This window comes from Python bivittatus, unplaced genomic scaffold (assembly GCF_059951505.1).
Source record: "Python bivittatus isolate LINGU-HERP-01145 unplaced genomic scaffold, Pbiv_v1 ctg000980_np1212, whole genome shotgun sequence".
NCBI lineage: Eukaryota > Metazoa > Chordata > Lepidosauria > Squamata > Pythonidae > Python > Python bivittatus.
Window position 1 is genome coordinate 54,524,841 of NW_028277125.1, and position 27,273 is coordinate 54,552,113.

A 27,273-nucleotide genomic window follows, 5' to 3' on the forward strand; every position below is an offset into this window, starting at 1 on the left:
AATATATTAATAAAATCCATAACTGTTCTAGCACAGCAATAATACTAACAACCATCAATAATGATGTCATTTCAACTGGATCTATGCCCATTTATATATATGAAATGAAATAAGTACAACTGCACTTCTCAAATTTTCATATTGATAGAACTGTTCATGTTCCGAGTTGAACATTTAAATAGTTTTTCTACCCTGCAAAATAATGTCTATAATTACCAATATCCAAAATTAGCATTTCAACAGACCTCTTCTACAAAACTTGAATTTACAACCTTATGTTTGATTAATACAATTAGCCTTCGACAATACATTAATACAATTAGATTATAGTTCTGTTGAATGCTATCTATTTAGGCAAATATACTTAGACTTAAAAGCCAAAGGGCAGGTAACACATTTTATGATCTTGTTCTTCAAAAGTATGAAGTTTTATAAAAACTGCCTTTAATAATAAGTTGTAGCTCTCCCAAGGATATTTCAGTAATCTCATCCTATCTGTCCACACTTTATTTATTCTTTTCCCCTTCTCCTACTTCCCTCAACTTTGCCAAGCACAATCATAGCTTCTATTTCACCATCCACTTCCATCATATGCCTAAAATATGTGAGTTTCTGCTTGCTGATCATTGCCTCAAGAGAGCAATTAGCTTTTATTCAGTCTAGGACTGATTGACTGGCTCTTCTTGCGGTCCATGATGTGCTCAGTAATTATCTTCAAACTCATTGTTCAAAGGTATATTATCTTCTTTCATTCTATTTCACTGTCCAGCTTTCACAACCATACATTACAACCAGAAAGACCATTGCTTTAACTATTCTGAACTTCATTGTCATTTAAATGTCCTTATGTTAGTTTAAGTTAGTCATTTCCTCCATAGGATTGATTTCCCTTTACTTCTCAAGCAAACAGTTGTGTCACATTCACTTCTTCACAATCAACTGTAAGTACACTAAACATAAGTGTCAACAATTTTATTAATATTTAATATTAACATAGATTTTTCACAGTTCATTTTTATTTTCATAATGAATTCTTCTAATATTCCTGAGTTTCAGTTAACATACTGGCATTGTCTATATACTTCAGTGTTCTGATGTCCAATTTTGATTCCAGATGTCATCTCTTCAAATCCTGGCACTCCTTATCATATATTTGCTGTACAAGTTAAACAGATAGAGGGACAATATACTAACTTGTCTAATGTCTTTCTTTATTCTGAACCATTCTCCTATAAATAATGTAGTTGTTATGCCAGATAAAGATTTGCCCTGCATCAGAACAATAGTTGGAACGCCTGTGCAAAGAAAGAGTGCACAATACTGTACTTCAAGCTACCCTTATGTGCCTCTAGGATTCTAACATACCCTGTGACTCTTTTCTTATCATAAATTCTCTACAAGAATTATACATGAAAACAGGCCTTCACATGAACTTGCTACTTCCAACAATTGAATCAAGACTACACAATCAATGCCCTTCATAGAGTGAGGCCAAACTGGCTGAAAAAACAAGCTAGACATGCAAACATTATGCAAAACATTATATAAAGCATTTTCACTATATTCAAACAGTTCTACCATTTTTGCCTATGCATTCATGTAAATAAGGTAACATGCAAATCTGACAATCATCACAAACTACATAGTCTGCATGTTACTTTTCTACAACATTGATTTTCTTCTGCCAGACAACAAGCTGCTAGTAGGTCCAGCCAACCCTAAAATCAACACATTTACCAAAATACTAAAGCACATTGACAGATTTAAATATACTATCCCTGTAATGTTTAGTTTAAGTAATGGAGTGTCTTCATAAGACAGATAATATCTTTTTCCCTTCTGATTTTCCCTACCATCTAGAGAAGTGGTAAGGGAAAAGAAGGGCTGGAATACACATTCATGCAAATTTCATGAATGCCGGAATATAGCTAGAGTTTAAGTGAGAAGATAATTACATCTTTCCTTCCTTTCTTAAATCTCTCTTCAGTGAGGATGGATCAAGGATGAACTGAGAAGTCAAGATATGATTTGAACCAAGGCAAGCTCTGCCTAGCAGGACTGTAGGCACAAGAGGATACCAAAATCAGTTTGGCTGAGACTTGATCAAGTAGATTGATCCTCCACTGGAGTGGATACAAGTCTGAAAAAAAAGGGGGGATGCCATGGTAATATACAAGATCTTTGGCATGACAGAGAAAGACCTTAAGTGTTAGGTTAAGACAGCACTATAACCTAACAAAGAAAGAAAAAATGACAGGATGATACTGAATCAGGACTTCCAAGTGCATAAAAGAGGAAACTGAGCATTTACCCTTCATCTCAAAAGACAAGGCCAAGCTGATAAAAAAAAGTGCCAGAACAAATTGAAAAGTTACACACAAGCTGAACAGCCAATTAATAAATGGCAGAGTGAGTACGAAAGTTGACATGTCATCAAAAGTATAAACAGCTATTGAGTAGGAATAATTAGATAGTATTATCTTCTAAAGAACTGATAGGAATTTCTTAAGTTAGAATTAAAAGAATAGGGGATGAAAAGCAGGAGAAACATAATGTCAAGAAGAGCAGGGAGATCAATGGAATTATCCATTATAGTAATGAAAAACACTTTGATTGAGAAATGAATGTTTAATGAAGCCCCTAAACTTCAGCACTAGACATTACACGTGTGGGGAGGGGGGAACTGTAGTGTCTCAAAACCCTAACAGAAAAATGGAATTTTGGGACAACAGGCAGTAATAGCATTCATGTAGATTGTGAGGGCAAAGATGCATCTTAGCCGCTCAAATTGTCTGATATCATCAGCTCTCTTAACAACCTGTCAGTTCTTCACATTTCTGCTCCTCAAATGGGCTATTTTCTGCCATTACACTTTTTTGTGTTACATATCTTTCATGTTACAGTTATACTGGGAGAATAGTCTATACAGGACAATAACTTGACATTTACAAAAATTGCCTTTCATTCATTCAGGTTTAGCACTAAAGTGCTTCAGAACAAGTAAATAACAGAAATTGTGTTAATGACTTATTTCAATAGCAATGATTCCAAGTAATTGCTTGAGTTTTAGCTACGGAGGACTGCCATATTGCTTATTTTAACATGTTAGCAAAATGCTGATGTAAAAAACAAATTGTTGTGCTTACATTGAGAAAAATGTTTCTGCAGCAAAATGAAGAACTGTCTGTGAGACCTTTCTTATAGCGTGTTTATTCAATAGCAATATTCTTTCTTAAGTGAACTGAATCACAGCATAGTATATCTTATTTCTGTATACATTACCTTTTGGTAATGTTCGTATTTTAAGTGTTTAAAATACCAACACTTTGTTCCTAGTGTTTTCAACACATAGTCGATAATTGATGTATCCTATAAACTCTTTAACCAGAATAATTCTGGCAACTAAACATTAAATTGTGCAATAAAAATATAAAAGGCAGAAAGTCAAATATTACAGATCTAGAATGATATAAAATCTATAAAACTGTAAACATGTGGCTATCTATGAACTGTGATTTATACAGCTTTGCAAAAGAGATGTAGACTTTTCTGCTTTGAACTCAACCATCCCTTTCCCCCACACTGAATTGCACTATTTATGTATTCCCTGCTACTCAGTCCACCTACAAGCATATATCCCCAGTTCCTTCCTTCTCCATTTGACTTAAAGAGATTGTTTGAATAAAAATAAATGCATTGATAGCATGCAGCAAAGTACCAGACTCTAGCATCATCTTTATTTGCAAGAATGCCTTTGGACCCCATATAGGCCCCATAGACATTCAAGGAAAATAAAAATTGTGGATGGCTACTTCTGAAGGCTCTCCCTGGAAATGTGCCTCCCAAGTTAATTGAGAAGTGACAGGAATATCCTAAGTTACACGAAGCATCTCACCAGTTTGTAAATGTCTATGACTGGCCATACCCCCTACAGCAGCCATTTGTGAGAATATTCACAACATGTTCTCAAAACTGCAAATGTGCCCATTGACTCCAAAAGGTTAGTTTCTGCATGAACTTCTAAGCAACCAGTTATCCTCAAAGTCTTCCAGAACTCAAACTCAAACTCATTTATAAAAGGAATGAAAGTCATTCCAGAGAGAGTGAGCCAATTTTCTTTGGTTATTGTGTGCCTTGGTACTGTACTAAGGATATAAAAGTAACTGTACTGTTGTTGTTAAGAAGCTGTCCAGTTATATTGACTCATGAAAGCACTCAAAATGATGTTCTGTTTTAAAAAAAACATTTTTTTTTTAGTTCCCTTACTTGTTTAATGTATTCATGGATAAAAACATAAGGGATGCTTGTGATAATATTAGAGACAAGTTTTTTTTACTGTTTTATTACATCATAGAATACAAATACTAGCCAAGTACAGTGTTATTTATACAATAGGAACTGGAAGCTATAAACATTGTAATAATTAAAGTAAATTAAACCTTTCAAAATATAAAATTTATATCAATGTTAAATATGATTTCTGAGATGTAAATGGAGAGTTGCTTGAATTGTACAATTAATGATGAATATAAGTGATTAAAACTTGCAAAGTAATTTAAATTATTTTATAATATGAAAAAGTTTAGATCTTTGAGCTTAATGCTAAAGTCTCTACTATATTGTTATTATTTATTTTTTATTTGTATTGTTATTTATTTGTTGTTAGTATTAGCATTATGTATACTAAAAGAAAAAAAGAATAGAAAAAAAGAGCTGCTTGGGAAAAGTAGATAGATATTTAACTTCCCCGTTCTTTGTTCTCCAACCAATTTGCAGTGTTAAATTAATTTAATAAATTAAATAAAACAATGAAACCTCCTTAAAAACCATATTGTGTTTGCCTTGCTGTGTGATATATTGTATGTATGGAAGCCGTTCTTGTTCGAATTTGGTTAAGCTTCTGTGGTGGGTATATGCACTCCATTTATGGATATATTGACTCATGCAAGAACCCAAATGATGTTTTATTTCAAAAATATATTAAGAATTGTATTACAGTTTACTAGCTGAGTGAACTGGCACAACATTTCTCTCAAAGTCCAGCAGCTTCCATCTGCCCTAGTGGCCAATTGCAACCAATCCCGTTTCAAGAAAGAAGTCCCAGACACAGAGGAGTTCTATCAGTCTCACAGCTTATTATAATGGCAACTATGCTCATACATGGCACTAAGCCATGGTTTGCTTATCCACAGTTTACTGCATAAGCCATGGCTGTCTGGGTTCACCCAATTCACAAAACTACAGACCCTGGTTTCCAAACTGCAATGGCCAGGTTCTCACAAAACACTATCAAAATGAAAGAAGTCCAATTATGGCCTAGCATGAACCTATCAATATATTTTCCATTTTCCTTCCCATAAAATTGAATATAATCTAAATTTCTGCAAATAAATCTTTGTATAAAAAATTATCAAGGTTCTAATAAAAGAAATAAATCATCTCCGACCACAAGATTATTTTGACTTGATATGCCATTTTACATGAGAGCATTTGTTCCATTACAGAGAGAAGGAACTGCAGCAGCCAAAGTGAAGGAGAGGGTGTAGAAAAGTTTTAAAAGAAATTGTCAGGCTGAGAGTGCCTGACATACAAAGCCTTGAAAAAATGACTGAGAGACCAAATCTGACACAGAAACTCATAAAATACCCCAATTAGATCAGGAAGGAGTGCAAATAGGAAGCCGCTAAAGCAGTCAAGCAAAAAGACTTCCATGGATGCAATCTGATTACAAAACAAAAACAAAGAAAAAGAAAAAAACAAGAGTAGACATCAGCTGTTGATCTCCAGGCACAATGCTCATAATTGCTCTCTGCCTGGAAGTAAAATTTGGTTCCTCTACAATAAGGAGCTGCAGTCAGAAATGTCAGTGGCACAAGTACTTCTACATATTTATCCTAGCCACTTGTGTAAAAATACTTGAAAGTGGGGGCCTGACTTCCATGAGAAAAGTGCTGCTGAGGTCAAAAGCATATTGCTGCAGCTACCATTACCATAAGCTAAAAAAGCAAAGTGCAAACACTGCTCCAATATTAAAGCCACATTTAAGATCTGTTACAGTGAGAGACAGCAAAACCTTAACTGCCTTGCCTTACGTGATCTCAGCCTTTTGTATCCAAAATTAGTCTTCCCCAACCAGCACCCTCCATCCATTTCAATTCCATCAATCCCAGCCATCGTAGGGGATGGGGATGATGAGTAGTACCACAGGTTTGGGAGGCACTTGGTTGGGAAAGGCTAGCCCTTAATTTTGCCCCACTGCAAGTCAATATAAGAAACATGGCAGATAACCAAAATCTACAATTTACCATACCAACAGAACCAGGCAACATGAGCAGTGAGGATCAGCAAACATGGTGAGAGGAAAAAAGCTACCTGTACCACAGGTCCCTGAATTTCTGCAGACTTTGTGAGCTACTCTAAGGTGAGGCAGGGCTAACAAAAGCCTCTGGAATTAGATTCTCAAAACCAGCGGAACTTTTTTCAAATGCCTATACACTATAATGTGACTTTAAAAAAAAGTATGAAGGGAAGGGAAGGGAAGGGAAGGGAAGAGAAGAGAAGAGAAGAGAAGAGAAGAGAAGAGAAGAGAAGAGAAGAGAAGAGAAGAGAAGAGAAGAGAAGAGAAGACCTTAAAAAGAAGTTCAAGGTATCTAACCTGCCTAGGAAAAGGAACTAAAATATCTTCTTAAGATGATGTCACTGAATTTTAAATAGCATCACCTTACTTGTATAAGCAATACATGTACTAAACAACTCACTAACTAGGCTTCCAAAATCCTTTAATTAACCATTGTTTCATAAAACAACAGTTGCTTCCAGTTGATATTATTATCTAATAGCAATCACATTTAGGGTTTTTTACTTGTCAAGCATGCACAATGCAAATCCAAGATATAAATGTATGCACTATATTACTAGAAGGATTATGAAATTGGAACGCTACAATAAAAATTCTAATGTGCTATATGTCCAGGGTTGTTTTTTTTAAGAAGAGCATTATATAACTCTGCAATTAAAAGCTCGGCTCAGTCTCTGCCTGTTTATAAAAACAAAGATTCAACAATGGCATATTTAAAGAATAAATTTTTGACAATGAAAAATGTATGCACATCTCCCTTCCAAATCAGGGTCCAGCACCTATCCACTGCCAACTGTTATAATGCAACATTCTAGTCACAGCTAAGGCTTACATATAAAAGCTAATGCATATATCTTTATTGTAATTTACATCAAAATTTATAACCCACTATATCCATGATGGATTACTCCATTTCACCACTAGCACCACATGTCAACTCACTTGACATCACCTCTGCTTTGGAGATGTGTGCAGATACATGGGCCTATGAACTGGACCTTTAACATTTCATGCAGCATCAAAACACTGCTTAGGAACACTTGCTTCCATGCACAGACATTTTGTTTCCAAACAAAAGTAGAGCATTATCCACACTTTTCCACACTGACAACTATCCCTGAAGGCAAACAAATTGCACACTCATACTTAATAAGCATTTTTCTCAAACTTGACTATATTGTCATGGACTACTGTCTGTTAAAATGCCTGCAGATTTTGCAGATTTGTAGTTCATGTTTGTGGTACTACACGTGCAAAGAGCAGACTAAGCCAGTATCACATGAATTTGAATATTATCTAATTGTGTCAGAGTGCAACATCAGTTTGTAATTTAAACACAAGAAAATCCCCATTTATTATTCTGCACTACATTTACAACTTACATGTTTTGTGCAAAACATCTACATGTTCTATATGAGTTTTGTATGCAACTATCTCAAATATATACATTTTGCATGCAATTTCTCCAAATAGGAGTATTTTGCATGCAATTTTTAAGCAGAGAAATACTTCAAGATAGAAGTACTGGACTGTTTGAATTAAATGTCCATTTGTCAGATCTTGAAAAGAATTCAGTGACAAATCTCTACATAATATCTACAAGTTTTGGTTTAGCTGGAGGAGCACTAGCACGCATCTGCCCTTGTTTACACCATCCTTCAGCTGAATCAAGCAAATGTGTTAAGATAATGATCAGTACCAAATGCAAATAGAGTTTAAGTTGATCAAGCTCTCTAGTATACTTATTTGTAATTGGGAACCTTGCTGACACTCGCTTACATTTTCTTGCTTTCATTTACTGGCAATATTCAGAAGTTGCTAGTTCAGAAAAGAGCTGAGTAGAGGAGAAGGATTTAAAGGCAGTCTCCTCCTTCGAAGCAATCTGAAGCCTTTCATGACCAGGGAATATGTGCCAAAGGAGAAACCACTTTTTTTTCCCCTCCCAACCGTTACAGCCATCCTGACTGTGATAATCAGCTGTAAAAGATCAATACAAATTCCAAGGTTCGTGTGGTTTCTTCAGACTGCTAGAAAGAGTACCGTAAGATCATACCACAGAAAAGCAGCTGTACTGCAACTACACAAATGAGAAATGTGTGGCTGTCTTGTTAAAAAGAAAAAAAAAACCCAAAACCAGATAGTATAGCCAACATGAGATGTACTTAGATAAAAATCTCAATCATTAAGAATCTCTGGCTGAATACTATATATGCATTAAACACAGGATTTATTTCAGAGACTAATGGGATTCAGGAATCAGCAAATCTAAATCTCATCTTGAGCCCAAATCTGAATTTCATCTCATACTTTCCACTGCTGCCACTGGAGGAATCAGCAAAAAACTGGATACTATTTGCAGGTGTAATTTTTGAAGAGAATTTTTTTTTTATTCCTACAGAAATGGACAATATTTGCCATGCGGTTCTGCCTTTGTGAAAGAAACAAGACCACCATGTTTCAAATTGAAAGATCTAGAGGAGTTGTTTTGGGCAGGGATTATACAGGAAGCAGTGGGGGACTGGAGTCCCATTCTACCTTCATTTCTGGGTGCATCTTTGGCAATTTAAATGAAAACAGCATATATCATAGGGCTGTCCACAAAGAAAAAACCTGGATAATTTTCAAAAGTGAATGTGAAATGCATAGTGCCAAACATTACACAGCATTTTTAAAAATGCACTGAAATTATACTTTCCCAAATTCCCAACTGTATCAAACTCTTTCAATATTCCTGCTCCCAAAAGTAATAAAAAGCAAAGAATACTGAACAATGGGACAGTCCTGAAGTGTAAAGTATTTCAATAGCCTCCCACAAAGCATTTAGCTTCTACAAATGAGGCCATTTCTTTACAACTAGATAAACGCTTTTCTACAATATAAGGTTAAATTCATATACACCCACACATGTGGTCCTTGTTATCAAATAACCCATTAATTATGGTTATATAGTAAGTACAGACAAATCTTATTATCCACAGTAAAGAGTAACACAGATCCTTGTTTTTAGGTAGATTATTCTGTTTGGAGAATTTGGGCAAGTGTTTTGTGTATTTTATGTGTGCACAAAGTGGCAGATGGGCTTTAGTACATGTGTTTTTTTCTAAGTCTTGTTATCCACAGTTATTCACCCTTTAAGGCAAGATGCTGCCTTAAAATAATAGGATGATAGAATATAATATAAAATACAGAACTCAGGAGAACATTTAGTCTGACCTCCTGCCCAGAGCAGGAATTAGCACTATGGCATCCCCTTACAACCAAAATCTACTTCTTTGTAATTTAAACCCAGTGAGACTAATTCTACCCCATCCTCTACATGACAGCCCTTTTGATACACGAAGACAGCTCTCATGCCTCCCTGCTGTCTTCTTTTTTCTGGGGCTGAATACAGCCAATGTCTCCAATGGTTCCTCATAGATTTTCCTTCCATGCCCCTTGTCATCTTAAGTTGTACTTCTCTGGACATGCTTAAATTTGTCAATGTCCTTCCTAAAACGCAGTGCCCCAAACTGGATGCAATATTTTAGGGGTAGTCTGACCAATACAAAATTGAGAGGAACAACGTTTTATCTTGCTTTTGTCACTGCATCTGTTGATGCAGACTAGGATTGCAATTGCTTTTTTGCAACAGCATCACATTGTTAATTCACATTCAGCTTGTGACACACCAAGACAGCAAGATTATTTTTTGCATGTACTCTGCCTAGTATACCCCCCCCCCCAATTCTACACTCATGCCTTTGATTTTCTCTACCAGTTGTCCCTGTTGATATTCATCTTGCCGGTTTCTGCTCATTGTTCCAACTTGTCAAGATCTTTCTTAATCTTGTTACTGTCCTCTACAGCATTTGCTTTCCCCCCATCTTTCTGACATATGCAAATTTGATAATCCTATTTTCTAACTCCTTCAATTCATTTATAAATAGGCTGAACTGCATATACTTTTCCTACCCTTATCAGCAGCAGTTCTTTAGTGGTCTTTCCTTCTTCTCCTAGAGATGCATGCGTTCTACTACTAAGCTACTCATTCAGCCACCAACACTACTAAGGCGACCTGATTCAATTAAAACCTTTTATAATAAAGATAGTGCATATGATTCTTTATGCAACAGCCTAAAAAAGATTACCTTCAGTTGTGATATCCTCCAAACAAGAATACCAAAAACCAGTAACTTGTGTAACTATGCCACACTCGCTTAACATAATCTCATATAAAGAAATGAGGGAAAAAAGAAATTTAATATGGAAAGTGCCATGTTCATTTTGTCTGTGACTCTAGAAACATATGACCTGTTGTTTACTGAAGCAAAATATGTGAAGCAAAAATGAACCATTAATTTTCACCAGTCCACTATTTCTTCTACAAAATACAGAGACAGCTATTGAGATTTTCCAACTTGTATCTAATAAATTATTCAGAAGCTTGATCTCAACTCTGTAAAGAAAGCCATATGGAAGACACACAAAATTGTGGTCATATAAAACAGACCAACATCTGACCTCAGTTATGATCATATATAACCCTGACAAGGGAGAACATTGTCTTGCGTATATTTAATATGCAAGGTAAACACTGACCAGATTTGGCAGACAAGCAGATATAAACCCTGCTGCCTTAAGCAAGTTTACTAATCTAATCAGCAAAAAGCCAACATTTCAAATACAGTATTCTTTCTGGTTATACACCCAGTGAGCTGGAAAGAGGGGAGTACACAACAGATCAATAAATTAACACAGTAAGAATCTAATTAGGAGATAACTGTTGCTGTTCAATACTTTCAATGCATTAGAATAGTGATTCATATTCACAGTATTGTCTAAATTAGAGAAACTTCTATGTACTTTTGAAAATTAATCCTACTACTGAACACATGGGAATACCAGGAGAAGAATACAGAATAGTTCCAGCTGCATAAGTAGATCACGCTGATCACTGCGGCAGACAGTTATGAGCTCTAACAACAAGATCTAACAATTTAAAACAAAAAGCAAACACACTTGCCATGTCAAAAGAAAACAGAAAAAAGAAATCACAATTGAGCCAGAAAAGAAGCTTACATTCAAATCAAGTTAGCTCTGAAAGGCAGATAAAAAATTATTTCAAATTGATTTTAAAAGAACATTAAGAGCTTAGCTGCAAAGTTTGCACCAGCCTATTTAGATGAAATAGTAATATTACTTATTTGGAAAGCCTTCAAAAAACCATTTCTTCTCTAGGCCATTTATCCTGGCACTCTGGTGCTCCTGTTTTCACCAAGGAACTGAGAAGAAAGTGCAAACATTGGCTGATACATTGAGCATACTTAATTACAAGAACGATGAGATTTTGAAGGTGCCATACATTAATTGGATTTAACCTGAGATTTTAAATATCTATCATAAATCCTTCTGATCCACCAGAAATGCAACTTAAATATGGAAGCCCAAATAGTGGGTCCAATTCCACTTTACACTGGAATAACACAAGGTTTTTCCAAGATAATTGTGAGAAAATTATGAAAGCAAAACGAATAAAAGAACAAAAGATAAAATCCAGTACCAATTTATATGGGAGTAAACCTCAATGAACTCCACAAGATTTATTTCTGGCTACACAAGAAATTAAGAAAAAAATTCTTTTTTTCATTTAGCATGGGAAAAAAAATCCATTTCCTCCTCATAAACATGAGACAGAATAATCTTATTTGCCCTGGTGTCAAATGAAAGAAATCTGCACCAGTTACATTAACAACCAGATCTTGTATTGTGAATTCTAAAGGGAGAGGATCAGATTGCCACCTACAGGTATATTTAGTTTCTCTCTCCCCTCCTCCCTTTTAGAGTTTCCTTGAGGAAGTACATGAACAATGTAAAACAGCTGAGACATTACAGAAAACATTTTTTAAATGAGTCTTATAGTCCATCTATACTAGAACGTCATCTAACAATTGCAATAGAACACAGATCATCTTTTCTCATAAATAAAGCTGACACAGGACTTATTCCCACATAGGCATATATATCGGTTGAGTCACAAATGAATGTATATAGTAGGCTGATTTCACAGAAAACATTATGAGTTGTCAGCTGGGTTGATGTCATATGCTGTTTCTTGCTGTTGTTGGACTGCACTTCTGTTTCACACATCTGAGTAATCACTTTATATTACAGTAATTAAACAATGAGAAGGAATATGCATTCATCCAGGCTATAGATTTTTAAATAGTCAAGTACTGATATCAGACCAATAAATTTATATTACAACCCTGTATGTTTCTGCTCCAAGTCTTATAATAACAATAACAAAAGCAATATAGAACAATAATAATATAATGACAAAAACAACAGTCTACAGCAGTGTTTCTCAAGCTTGGCAAGTCTAAGATGTGTGGACTTCAACTCCCAGAATGCATGCTGGCTGGGGAATTCTGGGAACTGAAGTCCACACATCTTAAACTTGCCAAGATTGAGAAACACTGGTCTACAGGTTTACAGCTTTGGCCTAAACTTATTTGCCTAAACCACATCCTACAAAATGGGCCTTGTTTCTGATTAAACCTGCATTAGATCAAATTGCAGACTTAATAGCAGAGTAAGTTGATATGTTTTCTTTGGCATCTTGATTATAACTTTTTCATTCCAACTACAGAACCAGTCTTATTAAAGATACAAAACCATAGGAAATGGATTGCTCCTTTTAAAATGGTGAATTCTGGCCACCCACAATTCTATAGAAGAAACATAATCCATTTACCTGATACAATTGGTGCTAGCCTGAATATGTCCGTTAACCTGCTGTTCACTGGTTCATAAGGTGATTCTTCAAGCAAATCATTTCCTAAAAACAAGTTAAAAATGTTTTTTTTTCTTTCATGCTTGTTAAAACATTTTCTGAAACTTCAACAATCATAGGATCTCCAGACTATTCCCAGCAACAAACATGACAGTGCAACCAACTCCTACTTATTTCCACCTCTATTTGGCCTCCCGTCCACCATGTTATCTTCTTCAACCTTTTGTCTTTGGGTAAGAATCCTACAGAAGCTTCAACTGAAGCAATTTTAACTCTTTCTCTTTCATACTTGTAGCTGTTAAGATAGCAAAACAAACTTCAAAGATTCATTATTATGTCCATTACTTTATAATAAGAGGATGGAACATTATGTATGATGCCTTAAGTCATACAAAATAAAGTGGGATAGAAATCAAATAAATAAATACTAAGAGAAGGCAGTTTAAAAATGGGAGGGGATGTTATGTTTATAGTATCCATTTTATAGAGATGTTAGAGAAAAACAGTACTTTGTTATCAACTTTTCCTGTAAACTAAATAAACCAATCATGTGGAACAAGTATCTTTCTTAGAGCAATACATAGTGGGCGTCAGAAAACTAAGGAAAAAACATATCCATATATCTATGGGGATGTATTTCTTTAGAGTAATTCATTACTCAAAAAATCTTAAATTTGAAATCCTGTGGGAAATGTATAGGTTTTTGCAGAATGCTGTAGGAAAATTAACCTGTTTTAAAGGTGAAATATGATGCAGCAGCTGTCCTCATCCTGGGACATGAACCACACCTTTCTGTTGGACGGAATGGAGATTATAGTCTTGGGCCACTTGCTTTCTCTCAACCTACCTTATCATGTGATGCCATAACCACTGCCTTGAGCTACTTAGGGGAAAAGCAGAATATAAGATATAAAAATGCATACACACACCAGGATGAAAGGCCCCAGTAAAGTTGTGTAAGCTATAGTCAATAATCCAAAGTTAAACTATTTGGTGTTGCACTAACTAAAATATTGATTCAACTAAGCATCACAGATATAAAGAGATATTATAAGACATATAATATCACAACAGTAGCAAAACTGAACTTTAAACTCTCAACCAAGAGCCATGTTCTAGTGATTCCTATTGCATCAGGGATCAATAATTTTAATTTTTTCATTAGTCTGATGTTAGCATGTTATTAAGGAAACTTTCCCAAAGCATCCACCTACTCCCACACCATAGAAAGGATGTTGCTGTATATAATGCCTGGGTAGTTTGGTTAGGGGAGGTATGACTCCAATTTGACCTAATGGGTGAGGAATGGCCCCTGTGATGTCCTGTGGTTGGATCTCATTAATGAGTGCTGATGGTCCTTCATGGAGGGAGGGGAACTTCCTAACTCAACTGCTTTGTAGATCTGTACTCCTTAATCCCTTCTCTTTTGACTTTGGTTTACAAAGGTCAGATGAGTCCCCCCTGGGGAAAATCTTTTAGTTTGCATTTTCAACAATAGGAAACTGCAGCAGCAACAGCTGCTCTAGCTGGGTGGCACCAGTGGTCCTCCCTCTGCAGCCAAAGAACACAAAAAGAATTACAAGGTCAGCTGGTGGAGGACCTGGGGGGCAGAGGATATTCCTTCCTAGCAATGGGGAAGAAGGCAGGAAAGGATTTTGTGTATGACAACCACATACCCTGTAAGCTTTGGTACATGCTCCAGTAAATACGCAGGCAGTTTTTCTCCTTTTTCATGCCTCTTTTGCAGCGGCAATTATAGAGGGATTTCTGCTTGAGAGCCTCCATGGCGCTTTTGCACTCATCCTTCGCCTCCAGGCCTGCTGCCCGGCTGAAGTTGCTCTCTTTGCCAGCTACACACTGCCTCAGTGTCCTGTATTTAGTGCTGCAGCCCTGCTCCCTGAGACACTGGTCGCTGGCTTTCACACAATCCAGATGGTCTCCTCCAAGCAGCCCACTCACTTCAACGGAGAAGAGTATTTCTGCATTCAAAGAGAGCAAAAGAAAACCTGTCAACCTTGTGAGGCTGCTTGAATAGAGAGGTCAGTCCAAGAGAACTTACACAGAACTATAATTATCACATGGATCCAATGGGAGAGAGGCAGGGAGAGCTTTGTTTTGGCTGCTTTTCTCAGGAGAGCAAGGGCACCAAAGAGAACTTTGCAAATGGAAGGCTAACTTCTCTCCCTCCTCAGGAAATTCTTTTAAATTGAATGCTTAAACAACCCAATTGCCAAATCAATGTATCAGCTATGCAGAAGAAAGTCAGTTCACCCATTATTCCCATTTTACAGCCAGTTTTTTCTCAGCCAAAGAATTCAGGAAGATTCTTTTTCTTAGGAAAACCCATATTTACTGAGGTTAACTTTCAAAGTAGAGGAGCTGTCCCCTTCATGCTCTAACAACAGCATCAGGGGGTTAAATACTCATTTGCACATTTGTTGTGATTTTAACTTCAGTTAGAAAAAAGGTCCAATGAGAGCAATATTTTTAAGTATCCAAGAAACCTTAGCACCTCTTTTTAAAAAAGCTAGGCTTCTGATGTCTTCCACTGGAAAGGTTTAAAAACTAGCAGGTTTTATTCTCATTTTCCTCTCCCTCTGGACAGAGTTCTTTGCATAACCAAAATAGTCATCTTTTAATTCTCTATTTCCTTTCCAATAAAAACAAACTGGCATGCCTGCACTCCTACACACCCCACACCCCGTATCTTTTTGCAAACCACTGGAGATTTGAAGTACACATCCTTTTTACTGCCCCAGTTCAGAACAGGCAGGATGCAACTATACGTTTTATAATGAATATCCCCACTTTCCTTCTTATACAGATGAATTTATTGGAAAGTTTTACTTCCAACTTGCTGAAGCCCAGTTTAAAAGCAAAAGACAGCATCTTCTGCTAACAGCACCATCCTGTGTAACTTCTACTCAGAAGTAATCCCAACTAAATTCCAATGAGACCTCCAGCCAAGTAACCATGCACTGAATTACAGCCTAAATCCCACCTCCGTGCTGCAAATATTGGTATAAAATTGACAGAGAACTTAACAGTGCCTTTCAAAGAGCAGACGGACAATTGGCAATCAGCTACTCCTTGGATCTCACAAATCCAAAAACGGTTGAGGGCAGCCATGTATCAAAGACTTAACGCACCGGGCACTTACCCATTAAGGGCAACACGAAGTAGAGGGTGGCCAGTGGCATCTTGCTCCTCGACAAATCCTTCTCCCCAGTGAACTTGCGTCTGTCGCTCCAGAAGGCGATCTCAGCACCTAGATATTCCAAACCAGCAGGGTTCCAAAGCCCCCAAGTTCATATCCATTGAATTTACAAGGGGGGGGGGGAGAAAGAAATCCCCACCCTATCCTCCTCTCTCTTCCGTCCACCGGGAGTAACAGCAAGAGCAGCTGCTCTGCAAAAGGAGGGGGAGAGAAGAAAGGCGAAGATTTCTCACACGGAGGAGCTTACATCCCAGTATCCGGAAAACAGAAGGGTCGATTTCTCAATAAGCGAGAGAGAACGAGAGCGAGCGTTTCACACTTCAAGCGCGCGAGCACAATCCGGAGCTGGAGCTTTCCCAGGCTTTTCGGGGGGGGCAATTTCTCCCCCAGGAGGAACTCCAAGAAAGCGGCGAAGCGGAGGAGGAGGGAAGAAAGGGACAGTGATCCAGACGCTCGTTCCCCAGTCCTGCTGCCAAGCGCACAACCGTCCGCGCAACCCGCCGCCGGTCTCCTTTACAGCTGCCTCCAAGTCACCGTGGTGTCTGCGTGAGACCCAGGGTTAGCCCAATTGCTCCCTCTCCCTTTTCTAGAGGGTCTTCACACCTCCCCAAACCTGCAGCCTTTCAGGATTTGCGTTTAGTTAGCTTGGTCCGAGCTCGATTATCGGAGAAAGGCACTAGAAGAGCTGCTGGCCCCAGCGAAGCCTCCGAAGCAAAGCCTTTTTGTAGCGCCGTCGGCGTCCTTGACGAGCTCGAGTCGCCCCCTCTATTGGAGGAAGAGGCACGCGCAGCGAGCCAAGCGGACGGGGCTCTTGATCCCGCACGAGAAAGCCTGCCAGCAGGTGCAGCTCTTGCGCGGCCAAGCCCGCGCTCCTCCGCCCAACTTGCCCGGGAGTAAGCCCCACTGGACTTACGGGGCAGGGTTGGAGAAGGCAAGGCCGAGCGGTACCTCTCGCCCCCTTCCCGACCCGCAAAAGTTTTCCTCCGCTCGGTCTGATTTCAGCCCGTCGCCATCCAAAGCAAGAAGCCACGTAGAGGGATTCCTTCAGGAGTGGACGTGGGTACCTACCCGCTTTGTACCCACCCGCGACGACGGCAAAGCCTGTGGGATGGGGGGGAGAGGGGATATCGCTCAGAAAGAACGGGGTTTTTCGCCAGTGAAAACCAGACGAGAGAGAGATCAATCGACCTTTAGTCATGAGCCAAAGTAGTTGCAGGTTTGGAGAAGTTGGATCCTTCTCAGGGAACTGCCTCGCTTCTCCTCGACACCCGCCCTTGTCTAGACCCTTCCCAGCAGCGAGCGCTTTTGAGGGAAGGCCCCTCCCTTTCGCTGTTTGCGACTGAGCGCGTCCTCTCCCTGCCCCTGTTTGTCAAGGAAAGAAACTTTCAGGCGCCTTTCCCAGGGACGGCCTGCGCGCGCTTCCAGGTGCGCACGAGCGCAAAACAGCCAATCTTGGTGAAAAACCCCTTGGCCCGCACTGCTGACAGCGAGAGAGGAGGGGCAGGCGCGGGGCTCGGTATTCTCGAGGCTGGAGCTATTTCAAAGGTAATCCCCCACCAGCTCCTATTGACTGTTGCTCTCAAGTATTGGATAAATGTCACAGGCAGTTAAACTATCCATTCAAGAGAAGAGGCACGCATAGCCTTTAATCTTACGAATTATATCATCGTAAACTATTAGGGATAGGGTTCTTAACTGCAGGTAGCTGTAGCAGACCTTTTTCGAATTTCCAAAACATTGATAGCAGAAGGGAACCGAGAAAGCAAGCGAATACCTTTTATGAAAGTGGAAGGGAACACACCCACCACCATCACATCTCTTTTTTCATATCCCATGTTTAGTGATTAGGAGCAGAGTGGCACCGTTTTTGCAAGGCTGCAACCTTAAACACATTAATTTAATTAGCCTTCCCGACCAGATGGCTTCTAATTGTGTTATTTAAATTCCCATAACCCCAGCCACCATTGCCCTTAATATCCAACAAATCCAACAGAACAACAAGGTAGGAGATAATGAATTAAGGAGTTGGTCCTACTGAGCATAGTGGAATTTCCTTCTGAATTCCATAGAGTTGATTGTAAAACACATCAAGTGAACAAAGCTGGATGACTATAACTGCATAATCTTTCTATTGTTGGGTATGTGTATGGAAAGTGGGTGGAATGTGTGTGGAAAGTGGGTAGAATTTTCTGTTCATGACCATTCCCTTGCAAATTTTATCAGGCTTAGAGATGTGTGTGCAGGCATGTACTTCTTGTATCTATTCAGATACCTCACTAATCACTAAAGCCAAACACTAGTTCAGTGTATCAATTTACACTTCACTCCTGAATAAACAAATCAAACATATGTCACACTTTCATGACAGATGGCTCTAGCAGCGAACTGTCAGCTATTTTCACACAGTTTCTACTTATATAGAGAATCCCCCTCCCCAAAAAATATCTCCAAAACCTAAGAAAAATGCAAATTAGACTAAAAAATACCAGGTTTTATCTCTCTGTACACATACAACAAAACTCAACTTAGCTTCTCAATATTTACAGATCTTTTGACATTTACCAAGGAGCAGGAAGAACAAGTCAAGCCTACAAACATCCTGGGAAATAAGGGGGAAAAAAGTCTTAGGTACATTTATCAGAAGGTGTACAGTGTTCAGGGGGATTTACTCCCACATGTGTCAGTATGGCTTGCAACTGATCAATGTCCTCATTTTACTCAGATATTAATCCCCTTGAGTCCAATCCAGTTTTCCCCCTGGAAAGCAAATTTTGGATTCTGTCCTAAATTGATTAGCAGAAAATGAATGCTAAAGGATAACTAGATGGCAAGGCGATGGTACCTTTGACATGAAAAAGCAGACACACGCACAATCAGGCAATATGTTATTTCTCATGTATGAGAGCAAAAGCTAAAAGATGCTTGGGCTGCAACCAAAGTAGATGGTCCACAACATTTCTTTGCTATTGCCTCTGGTGCCAATGTAGATTATTTAATGCCGGGAAACCCCAGATATGCAGGGACTTCAGACTCAGCATAGGCACTCTGCTCTCCAACAGTCTTTGATTTTAGTTGTCATTGGCTAATTGTCTCTCATCCTCTTAGCTGAGAAGTTGGAGGAAGCTGAACTAATCTGACAAACTCAGCAGCATGATCGGGTTGTCCATATTATTTTCCATTCTACCACAGAACTGTGCTTCACTGGAAGAGATTGTGGCAGAGCACTTCTAAGAAGTCCCCCGTTCAAGCTTTGGCTATCCAATAAGTGAAAGTATCAAATCAAAGAACTGTTATGGTCCGCATAACTGTAATTGTATGTATGTGCCTTCAAGTCAGTGTTGATTCCTGGTAACTACCTGAGCAAGTCCCTGCAGTTTTCCTGGCAAAGTTTTTCAGAAGTGGTTTGCCATTGCCTCCTTCCTAGGGCTGAGAGAGAGGGACTGGCCAAAGGTCACCCAGCTGGCTTCATGTTTAAGATGGGACTAGAACTCAGAATCTCCCAGTTTCTAGCCTACACCAAACTAGCTCTTAATAATTAATTATTATGTAATCAGCTAAATATAAAATGGAAGATTAATTGTGATCACAGTAATTTATTATGTTTCCAAATGCCAATTTACTGATTATATGAATCCCATTTTCCTTGCTTCAACTCAGGATGGCATGCATGAAGATATTTCATTTTTATCCTCACAAAATAACATAGGTTAAAGGGGAAGATTAGTGATAAGAACAATGTTGCCCTTTGGGATTTATGGCTGAGCAGAGTTTGTTCTGTACTCTACTCCAGATCCAACTCTCCTATATTTCACTGGTTTATGGTACAATGAAAGCTTGAAGTCTGTTGATTCGGCTGGATTCAGGCATGCTTAACTTTTCTGACTTTTGCCCATATACAGATTGGAGCATTTAAAACAAAATTTGGTATTGCAGTGCTATTTCTTCAGTGGGACTTACACCTCTATCAAAATATATTAGGTAAGTGGAATTTACTTCTATGGAATATCACCATAAGAATATTAAGTCCAAAAATCCATTTACTGGAAACAATGTCTTTAACATTTCAGTGTGTCCATGTTTTTTAAATATTAATTACATGTAGACCCAAACTGCCCTTGCAGAAGTTTTCAAATAAAACCTGTGTGATGTGATTTGGCAACGCTTGAATGATATGGTTTTTATTTTTTTACAAGTATAAATAGAACATATTTATCTCCATATATTTAATAGGGCTTATATAAGCAGTGTAAAGCTCTTCTCTCACTGCACAAATGTAGTATTAATCGAGGAATGGCATTTTCTAAAGAATCACCATATGAAAAAACATCACAGAAAGGTTAAATAACTTCATATTAAAACAGAAAACTGATATTCAGCTATCATAGAATGAAGAATTAAGATATAAGCTCTACAAAAAAATCTGAAAGCCAGTTTGTTTTATTTTTCTTTTAAATCAAGATAGGCAGAAGAATTATATGAAATCTTCATTCATATATAATTAATGCCATGCATTCACAGCTGAACAGCATATTAATCCTAAAGAGTACTCTGTACAGAGCAAGAAATCTGTGTTTTCCTTCTTCTAAGTTAGTTGGGATGTCTTTGGTCATGTCTAACTAGAAGATAACATCTCAGTATATTGAACTAAATATTTTCCTATAGACATATGTCTCAATACTTTGTAATAAATGTCCAGCCATTTTTTCTTCCATGTTTGAATCTTTTAACTCCTTTGCAAAGGCTAGAAGTTACAACTGCACAAAGGCAAAAGGCATCAGAAGAGCACATTCAGGACAAGGGGAAAAAAAGGAAAAAGAAAAAAAGACAGAGATGAGATAGAAGAGCACTAGGACAGCAGCTGAGAAAGAACCTACAACACTGTGACGTTAGTCCAAACAAATACTTATGCACCTCCACAAAAAAAAAAACAACAACCCAAGATAGTATTCCTGCTTGTAACTGGTTATTTCTGTTGTATCACATCAAGCAATCCTGATCTCATTTAAACCAGAAGCATAGAGGGAGGAGGTGTTTCCAGCCATCTTTAAAGAGGCGCTGGGGCATCTCCTTCTCAAGAAATCATTGCTAGATCCCACCATATTGGACAATTTTCATCCAGTCTCCCACCTCCCCTTTTTAGGGAAGGTGATTGAGAAGGTGGTGGCACTGCAGCTCCAGGGGATCCTGGATGAAACAGATTATCTGGACCCTTTTCAGTCAGGTTTCAGGCCCGGATATGGGACGGAAACAGCATTAGTCGCACTCATGGGTAATCTCTGGCATGAGCAAGATGGGGGTAGCGCATCCATCCTTCCTCTTCTTGAGCTCTCAGCAGCCTTTGATACCATCAACCAAGGTATCCTTTTGGGGCAACTTGGGGAGTTGGGGGTGGGCAACACAGTTTTGCGCTGTTTCACTTCCTTCCTCCAAGGTCGGTCCCAATAGGTGTTGATTGGGAGTGAGAGGACCAGCCCATGGCCCCTCTGTTGTGGGGTACCCCAGGGTTCGGTACTCTTTCTCTTCTTTAACATCTACATGAAACCACTGGGTGAGATCATCCACTATTATGGGATGAGGTATCATCAATATGCTGCCCTCAGCTGCATGGAGGATGATATTCAAGTAAGATTGCCAGTGTTCAGGTAAGATTCAAATGCTAGTCCAGTCAGGCAGTGATATTTTTTGAACTTGCCCTACATGTCTAGGAAGGGAAGGTACATATGATTAAATAGCTGAATGAAGCCATTCATCTTTGCACTTCTTATGAAACATATTACAGCACAAGGGTGTCAGTGTTATATGTTCCCTTCCTTTTTCCTGTGAGACCATCTTCAAGGATTTAGTTGGGGATTGTTTGCATGTTGGATCTCTAGAGTGAGAAATTTATGTTCTGATTCTGTTTCCCTCAAATGATTACTGCTGCCAGCTTTGCTTTATCTCATAGGATGGGCTCATGACTTCCTCTAAACCATGGTTTATTTTAATTATTACTCATTAAACAAGCCATAATGCCTGATCCTCATTCAAGACTATAGTTTACAAGTCATACAAGGGCTTACCTTGACATGGGAGCCCCCCCTTAAGGTTATCTCAAAATCACCCAAGGATGAGTTAAATCTATATATTCTTGCTGGAATTGGGCTGGGGAAAATTCATTCAATGCAAACCTCCATAATTCAAATTTCCCTTAATCAGCGCACTAGCCAAAGCATAGTTATACTTTGATACTTGCAGTTTTCTGAATCTTGTAGTGCGGGTTCCCCAATTTAATAAAAAAATGCCTGCATTGGTAAAAGTTGTGCACAACATACACAAATCTATTACGTTATGGGAAATGACCTTCAATAGACTGTCTGTTAGGAAAAAGTCAGCACAAAAGTATGTATGCCAGGAAAAAGATTCAGAAAAATCATAGGCAGCTATTGATTAAGTGAACAAAATAACATTAAGATTTAAACCCAGAGGACTGAGGAAACCCTAAATTATCAGGTTGATCCTTATCCAGCTGTAGGCAGATCCTGGTACACATCCATTTTAGCTTCCTGTTTCAGTGTGAACCCTTCTTTGTGAAGTCAGCCTTACTCTTTATGTATAGGCAATGTATATGCATTCAAAATAGAGTCCCAGTTGCATACTGCATCCCCAAAAGTCCTGTACGCTGACCTCACAAATACACCTGTGCAGGTAATAGGGCATACTGCCATCCTAACAATGACTACATATCCCCATTATAAGTTTGTGTGGAAGATGATGGCCCTTTAAGCAGCTTGCTTCCAAAACAGCTTAAAAGTAGTGACCAATAAACAATCACAGCTAAGTTGTTCCATGGAGATAAAAGTGCATCAACAAAATAGCCTTTTTGATATAAAGATTGTAGCGTTTCACCTTCATCATTTCTGCTCTCAGCCAGGCCAAGGTGTTTCTATGTGTTGATTGTGACAGAGTAAATGGCCTCAGAAGAGGATGGCAAGGAAGACCATTTTTTTTGTTACTAAATGTGAGGGATAACCGGATACCTACAGCCCCTAACACCATCTGTGCATTCTGTCCACAAACTCTATCTTGGGAACTCTATTTGAGCTGCCTCTTGGGTGAAATAGAGGGGGACTTTCTTCTCCTGTTTTTTGGTAATATCTTATTTGATGAAGAATTCTGCAAGCCCTTGAGTTGCACATTTGTAGGACTATAGAATTGTCCTGTCCAGTTTGGGTTTTATATTTATAAAACATGATTATATTTCTTTACAGGCTGTTGCATTTTGGCTTTATGCCACAAAATTCAGTCAAGGTATGCAGATTTCCTGTAGTAAAGTCTATCATTCTCTTCTACCATTCATTAAATGTATTCTGTACAGAATTATATTGTCCCTTTTTGTACTATATAAAGCAAGTTTAAAATAAACAGAAACAGAGTTAAAAATCACCCAAATGTGTCTGACAACTCATGATTTGCCAGTACACTGTTGTGGAATAAACAGCATGAAAAGCAATTCGTGCACTATGTTTTGAAAACATACTTTGGATATAACAAGTCTGAATTTCCACCAATTCCAATTCATTTATTTAAATGTTATTTTGTCTTTTTATTTAGAATGTTCAAGGCAGTTTACAATAAAATAACATCACATAATAAAAATGCAAAAATAAAATTATTAACATAGTCAAGCAGATAAGTACTATGTATATATGCATTTTACATAATTTATAGACTGCCCCACTCTAACCAACTCTGAGCATTGAACATGAACAAACCAAAAATTAGTATTCAAAATTATGTACCAGAAGATTAACATTCAGTAAGTTGACAGTTCAAATGTTTATCAGAAAAGTAAAGATGACTTCCCACTGTTACATAAACAAATCACTTCCTCATTTAATTGAGACAAGGAGATCTAATCAAACACTCTTATATGAGTTGCATATATAGGGCTTAATCAGCTAATATCTCTTTGTTTTGCACATTAACCTATTCATTAGCTCAGTTCATACACTGCACTAAACTATCATTTGTTAAACCATGGCTTATTGCCTAAACTATAATTTATTAAGCCTCAGTGTCTGGGTTCAAGCATTACATTACATTATAAAATGAACTCAGCCCTCTGTTCCCACACCAAATATTGGAGGGGGAGCACCTCAAAAGACGTTTACAAATTTGAAACTTAGTTTCTATGTCTTTGTCTTTCCCAGAAGACCTTCTTGAACTGCAGAATCTCTTCAAATGTTATAGAAGTACTGATTTATATCACCCCCACCTGGTGTGAGGGAAAAGAAAAATATTAGGGTTTTTTGTTAGTTTGTTTGTTTGTTTTTCAAATTTAAGCCACTTCATATGAGCTACAGTAGTCATTCTTTGGTGTACTTCCATTTGCACTTTCTAGTTTAGTACTGGGAATATAATCTTGAACTGCAGTAATAGTTGGCCCAACGGCCAAGACATCTGGCTATTATGGTCAATATATCAATCCTGAGTGAGGGATAGACAGGACTACGTGGAACCCATTACTGCAGAAAGATTCTGCCAGCTTCCTACACCATCTGTGCATACAGAAAAAAGTGAAATAATTTCAATGTAAAATGAGTTTTTACAATATTCCCAGAGACCTGGAGCCAGAATCTTTTTTTACAGAAAAACAGGTTGAAATGATGATGGGATGATGGTTTTGAAATATTTACTTTTCTGCTCCCTCTTTTGCTCCCACGCTTATCTGACACCAACTTTATAATAAAGCACCAGACAATATAGTCATAGTATATTACCGGCCTATCATTTGAATGAATTGTTAAATGGACAATGTTTTTTTAAAGGTCTTGTTTTCTGCCCCAGAATGAAGGCATGGCAGTCTGATGGACAGACTTATTTTAGCCTCCTAGAAGTCCAAATCAATCTCTTAGCTTCTTTCCCGACAGATCCTGGGCTGATATATTTCTGGTAGAAATGCTACCTTTAGAAGCGGTCTTCAGCTGAAGAACATTGTAGACATACCTTCTTGTCACAACAAGTCTACTCAACTTTATTTTAAGGAAATAAATGATGAACATTCAGAACAATACCGGGGTTGGCCAGTTTAGAAAGAAAAGGCAATGGTGAACCACTTCTGTACTGTCATCAAGAAAACTGCATCATCGTATCCCTGCAATCACAAGAAATTGAGTTGAGGGAGACTATCTCTTTTACCAAAGAGTATGTAATATAGAAAAAAAAATCCCTAATAATATTCTTTGGCACCTTCTTTGCTCACCAAGTCTAGTTGTTCTAGATTTGAATCTTGAGGAGAGGTCACATAGAACGAAAAGGGTTTTTTAAAAAACGAGAGCTCTCAAATAAGAAAGCTCCAAAATACTTGTCCCGTTCCCACCCCCTTCCCCATTACTAATGAAAAGCTTTCAGACATGTGCATTAATTTAAAATTTCTCCATTTTCCTTTCCTTTGATTGCTGCTTCACACTGGGTTAGTTTTATTAAACGTGGAAGGAAAAAACAATGTGGAAGACTCTCAGGTCACATTTGTTTAGCTAGCAGCTGCAACTGTCTTCTCTTGCTTAGAAGTAATCACGAAGACCATGATCTGGCTTGGGATCTCAGCAACTTTAAGATGTGTGGGCTACAACTCCCAGAATTCCCCAGCCAGCCATAGTTTAGGGAGTTAGAATCCTTTGCTCATTGCTCTGATCTTGTTCAAGGTTGTCAAAGCAATGTTCAACATTCAGCCAATATTCAAATTCCTGCAAGGTTTTTTTTCTCCCTTTGTGTCTATATATTTAAAAAAGAAGGACCTAATTCTTGCTTGTCAGTCAAAAAGGGTAGCTATTGATTACATGTTTATGTCCAATGATCAATTACTTAGGATAAGACCACAGTACTGATGAAGGAGTATGCCTTCTGCCTCATCTTGAATGTCAGAGCCCTCCCACCCCAATCCATACTACAAACTGGACTAAATTTCCCCCAGTGATGTGACTCGGTGGCTTGTAGAGAACCCAAACCTATACAAATACAGAGGGATACGTGCAGGGCTTCTGAATGATAGCAGAATTGTGAGTGACAATTGTTTCTATTCATGTTGAGATAGGCCACATCCATATAACTGTTTACATGTTTCTCCTTTCTGTGCTAGGGATCAAAGAAGAATATCTAAGAGGTTTGGATTTGTCTTGTAATCAATATATAATAGACTTACTATTCTCCCATTACTAGAGCTATCTGAATGAAAATGCTATCCCATACACTGCGTAAATATATCACACACTGTCTGTCTGTGACTGCAGTACAGAACTGGTTTTTCAACCTAGTCAAAATTTCATCAATACATTGGGGAGGGGGGTGATATAAAACCTCCCTTTGTTCTTTAGGTTATCTATCTGTTACTATAGCAGTCCTTGATTTGTAGAAATATGAATAGCCTTTGGTATAAACTGCTCTGATATCACAATGGCGCTCTGACATTTGTGCCTGTATATGTAGCATTAGAACAGATTTGCTAATGATAGCAGGAGATTTAATATCTCATACCATCAAACTTATCTGATAGCCTAGGGCCATAGACAAATATGCTTGATGGTTTATAAAACACGCTGTCTATCACAGAGATTTAGCTCAGAAATTGTATAAATCTTAGAATAAAACAAAAAATAAAATAGATATTAAAAAGCATAACAACTAGCATACTCATCTTAAGTTAGACTTTGCTTTGCAAGCCAGATCCATTGCAATGCTTTTTGTTGCTGAGTATGGTGAAAAACACTGTACAGTTAACTAGACTGGTAGTCTGACTTGATAATAGCGTAATACACCTTTGCCAGATTTTGCAGAGTTTTTTTTTTTTCAACAGGTCCACCCAAATAAACTAATGCAAAAGAACAGATAATATTTTCCATTTAGTAAGTGAGGTCAGGAACTGCAAAATCAGAGCAGTAAACGAAATGA

General features: G+C 38.0%; 2 protein-coding genes across 7 annotated transcripts in view; one reads left to right on the forward strand and one right to left on the reverse strand.

Annotated features, from left to right (window-relative positions):
• GFRA1 (GDNF family receptor alpha 1) overlaps window positions 1-17,599 on the reverse strand; it is a 226,798-nt gene extending 209,199 nt beyond the window's left edge. Inside the window, exons 1-3 of one of the 2 annotated variants that reach the window (XM_007424944.3) lie at window positions 16,291-17,599; window positions 14,807-15,109; window positions 13,092-13,175 (exon numbers count right to left, since the gene is read on the reverse strand). In XM_007424944.3, the coding sequence (XP_007425006.1) occupies window positions 13,092-13,175; window positions 14,807-15,109; window positions 16,291-16,330 (427 nt within the window). In that variant the 5' untranslated portion in view covers window positions 16,331-17,599. Of the gene's footprint in view, window positions 1-13,091; window positions 13,176-14,806; window positions 15,110-16,279 lie in introns of both variants that reach the window. The other variant, XM_088132692.1, reaches the window with a different exon arrangement.
• A 156-nt stretch (window positions 17,600-17,755) lies between these two features.
• The window catches only part of CCDC172 (coiled-coil domain containing 172), a 74,676-nt gene continuing 65,158 nt past the window's right edge, over window positions 17,756-27,273 (forward strand). For 4 of the 5 annotated variants that reach the window (XM_088132693.1, XM_088132695.1, XM_088132696.1 and 1 more), the window contains exons 1-2: window positions 17,756-17,892; window positions 20,247-20,325. The gene's annotated coding sequence lies outside the window, so the exon portion shown is untranslated. The other variant, XM_088132694.1, reaches the window with a different exon arrangement.